This window comes from Megascapheus bottae, chromosome 19 (assembly GCF_031878675.1).
Source record: "Megascapheus bottae isolate mThoBot1 chromosome 19, mThoBot2.hap1, whole genome shotgun sequence".
Lineage (NCBI taxonomy): Eukaryota > Metazoa > Chordata > Mammalia > Rodentia > Geomyidae > Megascapheus > Megascapheus bottae.
The window spans coordinates 43,916,626-43,930,651 of NC_143527.1; the positions used below are offsets into that span (position 1 = coordinate 43,916,626).

At 36.6% G+C, this 14,026-nt stretch overlaps 1 protein-coding gene across 8 annotated transcripts in view; it reads right to left on the reverse strand.

Moving 5' to 3' along the window:
- Ptprm (protein tyrosine phosphatase receptor type M) overlaps positions 1-14,026 on the reverse strand; it is a 750,652-nt gene that overhangs the window by 574,622 nt on the left and 162,004 nt on the right. For all 8 annotated transcript variants that reach the window (XM_090353479.1, XM_090353477.1, XM_090353478.1 and 5 more), the window contains exon 2: positions 3,243-3,365. In XM_090353479.1, the coding sequence (XP_090209605.1) occupies positions 3,243-3,365 (123 nt within the window). The remainder of the gene's footprint in view (positions 1-3,242; positions 3,366-14,026) is intronic.

A 14,026-nucleotide genomic window follows, 5' to 3' on the forward strand; every position in this document is an offset into this window, starting at 1 on the left:
TATCATTTTGTATAATCAAATTTGGTTATGAATTTTGTTCACTTACTACTTTATTGTATTTTATTGTTGGGAAAATATATAGAGTGGTTACAGTTACATTCATCAGGTAATGGGTACATTACTTCTGGAACACTGTACCTCTTCTCATGTTTTTGTCCCCCTTCCCTCCCCTTACCTCACCTAATCATCTTGTTTTCCCCTCCCTTTCTCTATTTCAAATAAATAAATGTATATTCAGTATACCAGGTAACAAAGTCAGATATAGTAACAACATGAGATTAACCATAGGGGGGAAAAAAGAGAAGAAATAACTTCATATAATACCATAACTCACAGTTCATTTTTTAAAATTATCCTTCAGATCGAATGCAGCCCCTTGAATACTTAGCAAATTTTCAACCAATGATTTTCCAGACCATATAAGTATATTTGCCCAAGATTTTTGTATACTGTGTTGTGACTGATCTATCATATGAGGTCAGGTGTAGAATTTCCATTCTTGTTGTCATATCTTGTCAGCACTCAAAATACTGAAAATTTGAATCATTTCAGGCTTTAAATAATCATGCTAGGGAGATTCAAACTGTAGTCAAATGTATCAGATAAGAGCTCCTTATTTCTAATAACACTGCAGGAGAGTTTAACAACTCACTTACAATGAAATGGTCAGTGGAGCACATGTCTAACACACTAATGCACTGGGCTTACACTAAGAAAACAAAACACTTCTCCTTGACCCCACATCTAATAATGAACAGTCTTAGGCTATTCAGCTTTCCTAGTAGATAAGTTGGAATATATTTTCCCATGTTGGAAAGATAGCCTATATTTTTATGTTTTCCTGTAGCAGTGACCATAATGTTTGTCCTAGTACTAGGGATAAAAGAAAAAGAAAAGAAAAGACAGGCCAGTCACCAGCAGCTCACCCTTGTACTCCTAGCTACTCAAGAGGCTCAGAGGATCACAGTTCCAGGCAATCATCGGCAGGAAAGTTTTTGAGACTTTTACCTTGAATTAACCAACAAAAAGTCAGAAGTAGAGTATGATTCAAGTGGTAGAGTGCTAGCCTTGAGCAACAACAACAAAAATGCTCAGGGACAGCACCCAGGTGTTTAGTTCATGCTCAAGGACCAACCCAAAAAGCATGGCAGAGACTAAGGTTTGTTAAATAATAAAACTTTTACTTTCTAAAATACAGAAAGTACTTACTTTGATGAGACCATTATCTATTTTCAAATGTCTCATCTATACCCATGGCAGGTAAAAATACAGTTGTATACAGAAAACAATAGGACTAACTAGACACAAGGGCTTACACTTGTAATTCTAGCTAATCAAGAGACTGAAATTAACAGGATTGCAGTTTAAGGTCAATCTAGGCATAAAGTTCATGAGACTCCACCCTAATCAATAAAATGGTGGGAACAATAGCTGTACCTATTTTCCCAACTATATAAGACATGTAAATGGAAAAACCAAGTATCAGGTAAGGCCCAAGCAAAATGCAAAAGCCTACTTAAAAGTAACAAAACCAAAATTACTGTGTGGCTTAAGTGACAGATCACTTGCTTAGAAAGTTCAAACTCCAGCACCTCCACCTCCCAAATAAAGTACTAGGTTTTCCTTCCTCACTTAATAAATAATGGCAGGAAATAGCGACAATTTCAAAATATTATCTATATCCTACTTGTAGCATATGTACCACATACACAGAAAAAGCCAGAAGTGGTACTGTGGCTCAAGTGCTAGAGCACTAGCCTTGAGAAAGCCCAAGGATAGTGCTCAAGCCCTAGGACTGGCAGAAAAGAAAAGAAAAAGCAAAGAAAAGAAAAGGAGAAAGAAGGGCCACATGAAGACCCAACCCAACATCTCCATGATGATACAAAACAAAAAGGCAGCATGGCAGAATAGAAGCAGGAGAATTATCTAAAGCAGACCACTGATTCAAACACACAAATACTCAAAGATACACACAGTTACAAGAGTATAGGAGAGATAGAAAATAAAAGTAAGCTATGGGAAACTGACCAAGAGCTGAAAAGCAAAAACTCTAGTTCTCAATAGACCAATAATCTTTTAACGGAAATCATGAAGAGTTAAATGTAGGAAGGGAAGGACAGAAGGGCAGAAACATGGCTAGTTTAGAAACATGTAGCCAAAGGTTAGTTATATTTACATTAACTTCTCTTTCATGTTTAAAAGCTATCTTTTTTCTTTTCTTTTATTTATTTGTGGAGAGGGGGAATTGTGGGGCTTGAACTCTGAGCCTGGGTGTTGTCCCTGAGATCTTCAGCTCAAACTAACCACCTTACCCCTTGAGCCACAGCCCCACTTCCTGTTTTCTAGTGGTTAATTGGAGAGAAGTGTCTCACATACTTTACTTCCCCCGGATAGCTCTGAATCTTGACCCTCAGATCTCAACCTCCTAGCTGGCTTACAGACGAGAGCCACTGCACCCAGATTCAAACCTATCTTTACAAGATCACTTATGAATCCTAAATTGGCATGCTTATCAACTCATCACTATAATGAACCTACAAATCTAAAATTTTAAAGTGATGTCCAAGGTTACAACCTGAAAATGAGGTCCAATAAAATTAGACAAGCTCCAGTATGATTCCAATTTTCCAGTCACCCTCATTCTGTTTTTCCATCCCAAATCATTGTTAAATTCTTGCTGGTTTGAGTAAAATGGATGTCTTACTCCGAAGACACTTGAGTACTTCTAGAGTACTTGGTGAAATGACATCTACATTTATGCAACAGCAATGAATCTTCTGAAGGCTTTCAAGATCACTAGATACTCTCCTAGATTTCCCAGATGCTAAGTAAACCCTTGAGGCTGAGAAAGGAAGTCACCTCCAAGCTCTTCTTTGTGACAGACTTATTACTTGCATTCTTCAAGAACAGTTCCATCCATGAGTCAGATAAGAGTTATGTATTTTTTTTCATTCCAAGGGAAAGGGCCAATTGGATAATGACAATAATTTACCTAAAGTATATCTATCCAAATATAAAGGAAGTCAATCATCACTAGACTTTAAAAAGGGACATTCCTAATTAACACCCTGGTAATACCGTTCTCACTAGCTGGCAGCCATCGACTGTTACCCTCAAAGACCAAAATCCCTCTTCATTCCACCAATATCCCACGATCAATATTGTCAAGGGATGTTTAAGACTCCTGTTTAAGACTCCCGTAATTAAAAAAAAAAAACAAAACCTGACAAGTAAAAGCAAACCTGATGGCATCCATGGATCTAAAGTTGGTTTGGTCAAAGTGTTTACTTGTTCCCAATTGAAGTCATCATCTTCAGACTGACTGTATCCACAGGTGCTATATGGCTCATCAAAGACACAACCACCTATAATGTGAAAGAATAAAAAGTAATGTAAATAACAGTCAGACTCCAGAATAAGGTGTGGTGGCTACAGGAGGCCATATATTGGATATCACACAAAATTTGGCTTGATCTGTTTGAATGGGAAGCTCAGAACTGATACCTATTGTACTCTTGCCAAGCTCTGGGAATTCTCAAGCATGCCTTGTTCTTTCTGCTATATTGTTTTGCTCTCCAAAAGGAATTCAATGTTGGTAGAAGAAAATTGGAAGTAGGACACAAGCAAATTTAAAACTGCATTTTCCAGATGTATAGAAATTTAGAAAATTCATCTTGCATTCAAAACTTTAATAGAACATTCTTAAGTATTCAATATGCTTTCAATAAGAAAAAATGCAGCATAATTTGTCAAAAAAATGCTTCCAGTAGAAAAATGGCCCAATGGCAGAGAAAGAAGTTACACAATACAAACTACAGATAGTCACAGCTTACAAATCTTTTTCAAAGTATTGTACTGAATCTAAAATAGAACATATTTCATTTTATGATTTTGGAAAATTGAGGTATCAAAATTTAAAAAGATTATAATTTTATTTTATAGCTCACACATGTTTTAAATGCAATAGTAATTCCAAGATTAAACATGTGGCAAACATCTGCTTAATTCTGGTACTAGAAATAAACTACTTAAATAAAGAACAACAAATAATAGAAAATGCAGAATATGCATAAAAGTTTAGCTGTTTCAGCATCAACAGCATACAGCAAATGATAATTTCAGGTTTCACCCTACATTCTCTTAATGTCTATCCATATGAATGATCATAGTATCAGATCTGTTGCCAATTGTTTCCAGGATGGAATGTGTAACTATATTGATCATAGTAATAATTATAAAAATAAGCCACCATTATACAATGTATATTATATATAACAAAGCATATAGTATGTTAATTATATTAAGTCAGTATATTAATTATGATTGGTTGCCAACAAGAAGTAACATCAACATCAAGATAACATGAATGCACATCTTATGAGATGTGTCTATAGGCATTCAACAGGAAGATCTTGAATTTGAGCTCCAGCCTGGGTTACATATCATCTTCCTCGCAAGCATGAGCTTTAGAACAAGACTTTATCTCTAATAATAACTATAATAATGATTTAAAAAAAGTCAGCATATGTCAGAAAGAATGACATCGCCCCATTTGTTAGGAAATGGAAAGATTAGAAAAAATCATATTAAGTGAAGTAAGCCAGACTCAAAGGAACTTAGGCTCAATGGTTTCCCTCATTTGTCATAATCAGTAGAAACCTTGGGCTCTCCTAGCAGAGATTTGCAATAGAGCAAAACCTTGATACATAAGGCCATATAATATGATGCTAAATGAAAGGACCTCTAGGATATAGAAACAAAAGCCAAATAATGAATGACTGTTGTCCTTAATGTACTATGTTATCTCTCATCTCTTTTCCTGTCCCTTAGTTATCTCATATTGTTACAGAATCTCACTTTTATTATCTGATATATCAGATATATTTGTATTTGGTTATTTGAAATTGGATAGGGAAGGGGGAAAACAAGATGAGGGGTGGGGGTGGGGAGGGGGGAAATGGGGACCAAGACATGTGAAAGTGTATCAATGTATGGGAATTAATGCACCATCTATCTGGCAAATATCATGTAACCCTTCTATTAATTACAATAAAAATATATGAAAAAAAGCATAGGCCTATAATCCCAGATTTACTCAGAAGGTAGACATAGTTAGATTGTATTTTGAGCCTAGCTCAGAAAAAGTTATCAAAACCCCAACCTCAAAAAAGAAAAAAACACAAGAAGATTGGGGATATGGCTCAATGGGTAGAGTGTCTGTCTAACAAGTTCAAGGCCTTGAATTCAAATTCTAGTATCATAAAAAGTAAACAACAAAAGTGATCCTAAAAATTAAGAATAGTATTAATATGCATTCTATGTATGTATGTATTCCCAAAGAGAAAAGAGATATTGGAGGTCAAAAGTGTAACTCAGTCCTACGTTCTCCCCAAGAGTCAGACTCCTAAGAGATAAGATAAAGGATTAAAGTCAGAATTTTATAAAATACACCTACCATGTAAAAAATTCTCTGCACCTGTAATCCTAGCTACTCAGAAGGCTGAGATCTGAGGATGATAGTTCAAAGCTAGTTTGTGCGACTCTTACCTCCAACTAACCAACAGAAAACCAGACGTGGCACTGTGGCCCAACTAGTAGAGCAGTGGCCTTGAGCTGAAAAGCTCAGAGACAGTGCCCAGGTCCGGAGTTTAAATTTCACGACCAACCAAAAAGCAAAAACAAAAACAAAAAATTCTCCGTAATAAGTCTGATGTTTGACTTCAAGGGATGTATACCCATTTACATTTGCTCTACTCACTTTGGAAAGAGTGAAACTCCCTGCTCCTATACATGAAAGCTAATTGCTTACAAAGGACTATCATGCTCTGGGTCTTCAACTCTCCAGACAAAACATGCTGTGCTCTCATTTCCTCCTACTAGAACATTTAGGACCTATCATCTCCTGGCAGGTGTTCTCACTGGCCCAGAACTTAGCAACGGAACCAGAAATCATGTAGGTCCTATCCTTGATCTGCTGCTCTATTGACAGCCTAGGGAAATTGCTTGTTAGTCCACTCTGTCCTGCTGAGATTTGGAGATCCATTCATCCACCATTTCTTTAATACTACTCTCTAGTGGTTCCTCCATTTTTATAATGAGGTAAGTGATTTTTCTGAACGTACAATAGTAATATCCAGTTTCCCTTACTAAGTTCATCTTGTTGGTGCCAGGGCATTGCTCTGGCATGTGGAGAACTTGGATAATACCTGAATAGCAGGGTCAGGATTCCCCCTCTTACTAGATTCATGTTGCACATGGAACAAATATTCCTAATTTTAAAAATCAAAATTCCAAACTCTCCCAAATATTAAACTTCTTATGCATCTGTAAGATGACCCAGTGGAAAACTTTACATCCTAACTCATGTTCTTGGGTCAAGATCAAAAAGTAGACACAGTAAAAACAATGTATCAAAATTATTTCAGGCTATGTGTAGAAGGAGTTATACATAATAAAAATGAATTACATTTTTTAGGCTTGAGTAAAATCCCCAGGATATCAAATTGTGCAAATTGTGTGTGTGTGTGTGTGTGTGTGTGTGTGTGTGTGTTTTTCAATATCAAAACAATTCCCAAACTTGAAGTGTTTCTGGTCCAAAACCTTTGAAAAACTTGTACCTGATAGTTTCATGAGATCTGCCTCTACCTGCTAATAAATGTTCAACAAGGGACAAGCAAAGAACTCTGGGCTATTCTAAGTGGTCTCTCAGCTTTCTGCTTTTTTTTTTTTTTTGCTCAGCGATTCTAGTCATGGTCTGAAATCAGTGCACTATCTTCTGGAACACTTTGAACCATTCTGCTCTCCACTAAATTTTCCCCAAGGAAAAGTAACCTCATTATAAAAGATACAGGATGAAATCCAACATTTCACCTTGACAACATATAGTCATTTTTTATCTCCCTCTTACTGAGTTCTAACAAGTATAGGAGCAAAGTGGATTTACTGAGTTCATAATGCTAATGGCTTTCCAATTTGGGATAAGAAATGTCAGAAGTGTGTGCAAATATTTATGAGATTTCTTTTCTCTTTAGATGCAAACTCCATTTTAAAGGCAGACAACAGTTCCAGCACTGAAGGGATATTCCTGAACAAGCAGTGGCACAAATAACAGTAAAAAAAAAAGTGAATAAAATAATCATCAATTTAGACAGAACTGGCCCCCCAGGGGAGACACACACAGAATGCTGATAAAGTCCTGTAGTATCATCTTAAACAGCAAGCTTTTGGGGCAGCATCACAAGCCAGGTAAGGCTAGTGTATGACTAGGTTTGCAAAATGACTGTTGGCATTGAAAACACACACACAGGTACCTAGGCAAGAACATGCATGGCTGACAGCAAACCCTAAAGACCCATACAATGCCAACACAAGGATGCAATTTTCTCATTTCACAGAGCTGTTTTATCACTTGAAAGGAAACATAAAATGGGTAATATGGTTCTTTCTGAACCCAGTATGATATGAAGCTCCTCCAAAGTGAGCTGACTGTACTATGAATTTCCAATGGCCCCAGCACATATTCCCCTCTGCATAACTGTCTTTACTAGTGAGGCCCCCTAACACAAGAAAGAAGGCTTACAGAACTAAAATAAGTTGTGGACCCACCAAGATAGTAAACGTGGTTTATTGAGCTAAAATAGGATGAGCCTAAAGGAGATGATGTCAGAACTGAAGCAACCAATTAAAGAAACAACTATTAAGCTTTTGGCTTTCTGAGCAGCTTTCAGTAGCAGTGATGCGTACAAGTCAAACACCCCTAGGTATTTTTCATAAAATCTGCATATTTATGGACATGTATCTGGAAGTTCATGGGCAGCAAAGGAATTCTGCCCATAAGCAATACTGACGCTAACTGCATCTTAGTTACATGGGTATTCCCTAGAGTGGGCACACCTAATAAATGCTTCCTTTACAAATACACAATGAAATTCCCATAATTCTATGCAGAATGTGGCTGTAACAATTTTGTATGAAAATTTAAAAAAATATAATGTAATATCCACTCAAACAATGAAGAACATGTTGATACAGTTCCACAAACCATCTAGCTTGGTTCTAGTAGATCCCAAGATAACACAGCTGCAAAATGTGACTAAATCACTGAACACATCTACTTTTTATTGTGGTTGAAATGTATAAGCCACTTAAATGTTAATGAAGTCTCTGCAAATCATGGCTTTCCAACTGTTTTATTTTTTTTAATCCTGGCAATAATTAGATAGCAAGGCTAGTTGTCTATAAAGGTCATTCCCGATTTATGAAAATAAAATATTGTCATTTGCATACTAAAGAAATTTTCTCTTTCTTTCCTCTTAACAGTAATGACTGTTCAACAGGAGTAGTATGAAACCATTAAGGGATAAGGTAAAAAGAAAATGACCTAGCACAGGGTGCTATGAGATTAACCCTATAATCTCTGCTACTCTGGATACAGCAATCTTGAGGATGGCTGTTCAAAACTGCTCCCAAGTTAAAACACAAGGGGCTGGGGACGTGGAAGTGGCTCAAATCTCAATGATGGAAAAGAAACATAAAAAGCAGAAAGAAGGCATCCCAAAGGGAACCTTCTATATAAGCATTCTATATACTGAAGCTCTAGGCCTGGAACTGTGACATCATAAAACAAATTGGCATAGATTAGAATTCACCATGTAAAGTGGGATCTTCAAATCTTGTTTGATTGTAAGCCATGGTCATGCCATACATATGCAAATGTATATGCACAGTATATAAACCAAATGAGTTTTGTCCTGCGCTTAACTTTATAGAAGGTAGCTCTAGATGTAAAAAATCTATTTCAATACCTTTCAAAGTTGCTAGCTTTATATTCTCTAAGGTTTGGGTGTGAAAGCCATTCCCAGGGACTGAGTATTTAGCTTGACACTGTTGAGTAATACTTAATGGGCAAGAGCACTACTAAGAGAGTAGCCCATGATTGACAAAATCCTCCCCTAGTACCATTTCCCATTTCCTCCACATGTGCAAATGGCAGTCATGGTCTGTCAATATAATACTTAGTTTATTACTTACAACTAATGTAAGACTTTTGTCTAGATATGCTAGATTGCAAAATCTCACTGCATGAGAAAATTTACGTGTGTGTGTGTGTATGTGTGTGTGTATGTGTGTGTGTATTATCTCACCTAGTTTTCTTTTTTTATATATAGTTTTATTGTAATTAATAAAAGGGTTACATGATATTTGCCTGATAGAAGGTGCATTAATTCACATACATTGATACCCTTTCACCTAGTTTTCTTTTAAACTCTGGTGATAAGCATCTATAAATTTGTAGCAGACATCAACTTTAAATCAACTTTTCATCATTTGCTTTGAGAAAACTATTCCAGGCCCTTTACCTATATTTCCCGTCCTAGAGTGTAAATGTTCCATTTAATTTTCCCTATTTGAATTACTAGTCTATCTTCCTTTGGTTTGGACCCTGATCAATACACTCCTATTTTTACAAAGAGAAGTTTCCAGTGGTAAATACTGGATGAATACAGTCTGAATACTCAATATGTGAGAAGAGAACTTGAAAAGATGGATAGTGGTGGGACAGCTGGTAAAGAGAGTAATAGAGTGAAAAGATGCATTGTACTCAAAAACTGATACACTGTACCTGTAAGTTGAACTGAAATCCCTTTACATATAAGTTTAAATATAACTTAAAAATAAAAATAATTTACAAAAAAAATCTCACCCCAATTTCCACAAGTTTCAGTGCATGCCCAGACATTTCAACAAGGTCTGAATTCAAAGAACTTTGTAGCCTGTACACTTTCACCCACTCCTATAAAGCCAGGAATTAATACACCAACTGTCAAGAGAACTGCACAGTAAACAAGTACAGTATCTAAGAAGCCAGTAAAGATGATCAAATATTAATTTCATAAACGTGTACTTTAAACACACATCCACATCTTCAATGGCTTCTGCCTTAAAGGGGTTAAACTGACTTACACACTTCAGTAATCATTCTGATTGTTGTAATTATAGTCCATTTAAAGTTTTATAGAAAGTCTGTAACACTCCTTGAGGAATTCTCCAGAATAGTTTTCTCATTTGTTCTAAATACAGGATGACCCCATTTAAGGCAATCCTTATCAAATGCATAAAGTATTAAATGGGTCTCTCCATACTGAAAAGAGATGTTAAAGACAGTGTTAAAAGTTTCTCCTCCAATAGTTAATATCCTCTCTTCTATTTTCTTTAGATACATGAAATCTTAAGCAGTCCAATCTATTTTAAATTTTAAGACTGTAAGATAAATAGCTGTAAGTTATGCAGTTCAGAGAATAAACAGAAAGTGAGCCATAACAGACATAATTAAGAGTTAAAGAAAAAAAAGTACACCAACATGCCACAGAGTCTCTACTTCCTTCTTTTAAATCACACTGACATCTACATTTAATTGCCTGCCAAACAATAAAAGTCTATAATGTCTCAAACTTTGAGTGTGCTGGTGATGTTTAGTGAATCAGACACTAAGCATTATAGAAATGCTCTTGTACATAATTTAATCTAGCAAGCAGTTTTTCCACATTGCAGAGGCATTTAAATAGCTAATGCTATGCACTATTGTAAAAAGTCCTAAATGCCAATGGATGTATCCCATAGGATGTAAAGGAAATGAGAAATGAGTTGTCTTGTTCCAAAGGTTTCTGAGGCTTATTACACTTACCATGTACTTCACATCAATCTACAGATCCTTAATGTATTACAACAAATACCTATGTGCTTTCTATACTGACATTAAAAATCTATTTTTCAATGAGCTAAAAAAATTTTTTAATGAGTAATGATATTATTTCTTTTTTCTTTTCTTTTTTTTTTTTTTTTTGGCCAGTCCTGGGCTTGAGCTCAGGGCCTGAGCACTGTCCTTGGACTTTCTCAACGCTAGAGCTCTACCACTTGAGCTTCAGCACCACTTCCGGGTTTTTGTATGTTTGTGGTACCAAGGAATCTTTGTGCATGCTAGGCAAGCACTTTAACCACTAGGCAAAACTCCCAGCCCCAAGTAATGATATTATTTCTAAATACAGTTCAGACATAGCCAAAGTTAAGGGACTTAATTCCTGATTTTCCATACACTAATTAAGTACCTAATGAGGCTGCTACTGGATTTAATTAAGCCACTTATATGAATTCCCTTTGTAATTAGAATATACCTGAACTTAACACAAGCTCTTGGGGCATGAACCATAATTCTAAATACCACTACTGATACAACTAGAAATATGGCTTAGAAACAAAGAAGAACCTTCCAGAGGTAGTGGTACAATCTGATTTTTTGGAATCCTGTGATGGAGCAGTGGTTCTCAAAGTGGGTTCCTGGGCCACCCAGGACCATGGGAAAAGTGTAAATCCAACCTGAACCCAAAACTCCTGAATCAGACACTCTGAAGGTGAAGCCTTACAAGCTCCACTTTAACAAACCTCTAGTGATTCTGATGCACACTAATGTTTGCTAACCACTGTTCCAGAGTGACCTATTTAATGAGAATCTTCTGGGAGCAGCCCCAGGAATTTGTGATTTTAAAAAGATGTCCCAGAATAATCTAATCATTGACCTATTTTAGAAACAGTTGTATAGATTAGTGGTTTCAAGCTGTTTAAGAAGACATCTTTACTTGTGAAGCAAAGGGATATATCTCAGTGAGAGAATGTAGAGAATGTTTATCTACCATAGATGAGCTTAATCCATACCATAAGAGGAAAAAATGATACTGATACTTTCTTTCAAAAGGACTACAATCTTACTTATATATTATATAGATATTTATACACCCTCGTTGTAACAACACGTACACAGTGGGGTTTTTAGAAGACTATTAGGAAAAAATATGCATCGAAATCCAAATATTCTCTCTCTCTCTCTCTCTCTCTCTCTCTCTCTCTCTCTCTCTCTCTCTCTCTCTCTCTCTCTCTCACACACACACACACACACACACACACACACACACAGAATATTCCTCAAAGAAAGCATGAAGGAACCCCTTTGAAGGTTATGACTTTATGTAACTTAATACTTTAGACATAAATACATTTCAGGTGAATAAGGAGAACAAAAAGCATGCCTAGATCAAAGTATTTAATTGTGGCTCTAATTGCCTGCTAAGAACCCCTGATCTGTGATGTTTCTTCTAAATCAAACTACTCACAAAGAGGAGGGGGATGGAGACAAGAAGAGAGGGAGAAATTCTACTTAGAAAATGATCCTGGTTACTGGTCAGTAATACTCAAATAGGCAATAAGTTTGGCCTAGGGATAGAGTGCTTGCCTAGCACGCACAAAGGCCCAGATTTAATTCCTCAGTACCACATACATAGATAAAAGCTGGAAGTGGTTCTGTGGCTCATGTGGTAAAACTCTTGCCTTGAGAAAACCCAAAAACAGTGCTCAGGCCCTGAGTTCAAGCCAGGACTGGCAAAAAAAGAAATATATATATATGGGAATATATATATATATGTATCAGAAATACAAAGCAAAAATTCATTTAATACCCAAGAGCACTCCTGCCAAGGCTAATATGATTTACAGACCTTTCTTCTGATCATTGTATTTGCATAAAATCCTGATCTGGGACAGCTAATAAAAATGAATTCACCATTTTAGACATGAAGCCAAACCAGGCTGTTCAGCCGGCTAATTGTTCATGATTGTGGGAGCTGATCAACCTAAGCTCAGGTAAATGCATATACCACAGAACTTTTATACCAATTACCCTCATTTAGCAGAATCAAATTAAAAGGAAGAAGCCAAATATCACTACACATGCCTTCTTGGTAAAACATTCAACCCAATCTCCTTTCATTAGGAGAATGGCAAGCCTAACAAGAGGGAATTTACACAGCTGACTACACTGAATTTAGACCAGATGCCTGGGATATATGCTGTCCCCTATCCATCAGTTAAGTGTGACTTGCTCACTGTGTTAGAAAATATAAGCAGGCTTACACAAAAGGTACACTGAACTGGCATGATTTCAAGGATGAAAATGGAAGTGTGTGATAAAGAAGTGTGTGTTTTTAGTTCAGGAGTCAAGACAATAAAATACCCCAGATGGACTAGAAACCAGAAAGGAGAAGGTGACCTACTGTTCTTTCCTACCTTTCCAAAAGCTGTTCTCTGTTCCTTCACCCTTTATGACTCTCTCAGTATAGGCATCTCGTTGGGGAAAAAAATTCTCAGGTCTTAAAATTCAAATTTTGACTAAGACCTGATTCTGAGATCAAAAGAGGAAAGAACAATCTATTTAAATATAAGGAGGCCCTGGAGGGGTTCTGCTGAAATGCCTGAGGAAGTGTGGTGATCTTCAACTCACAAGTTCCCTAAAGGATAACTATGACCACAGGCAAATCCAAGGACCTCTGTCCTGCAGCAATTATAATTCCTTCACAACAGTTACCACTGATCTCCCAGGACACTGGAGAAAGTTGAACTTGGTACATGCCAAAGCCTAGTTATTGATACATGATGAGATTGGTATCACTGAAACTCACAGCTTGTTGGCCCCTGGGACCTTTGAACTAGGAAGGTAAAGAGATATTTCTTACTTAGCTACATTGTCCTTACCTCCCTCTTTGACTAATACTTTGTCTCAATAACTTCCTAAATTCAGGGTCCTTCATCCCCAGTCCCTCTAGGGATATACTCATTTTCCCTACTTTGCTGTGAGATCCCTGGACCAGCACAATGCTCTGTTCAGTTTTATATCTCTGCTTCCAACCCCTGAGAAGTGCTAAATATTCGATAAACAGTTTAGAATTTTGTGAAAACTGCTATCAAAAACACTGTTCTCTTTGTTAGAAAGACAATGGACACAATTCATAAAACAGGTGGCTTCACCAAAAGAAGATATGTTGACACTACAGTTTTTACCTTTTTTGATCAGACTGGTGGCATCTTCTGATGTTTCTCAGCACTATTCCTACTAAGAACTTTATATACCAGGCATTCTATCAGGCAGGGGAAGGAAGGGAGGTACTTTAAGATCAGAGGGTGAGAAAAGTTCTTCTCAAGG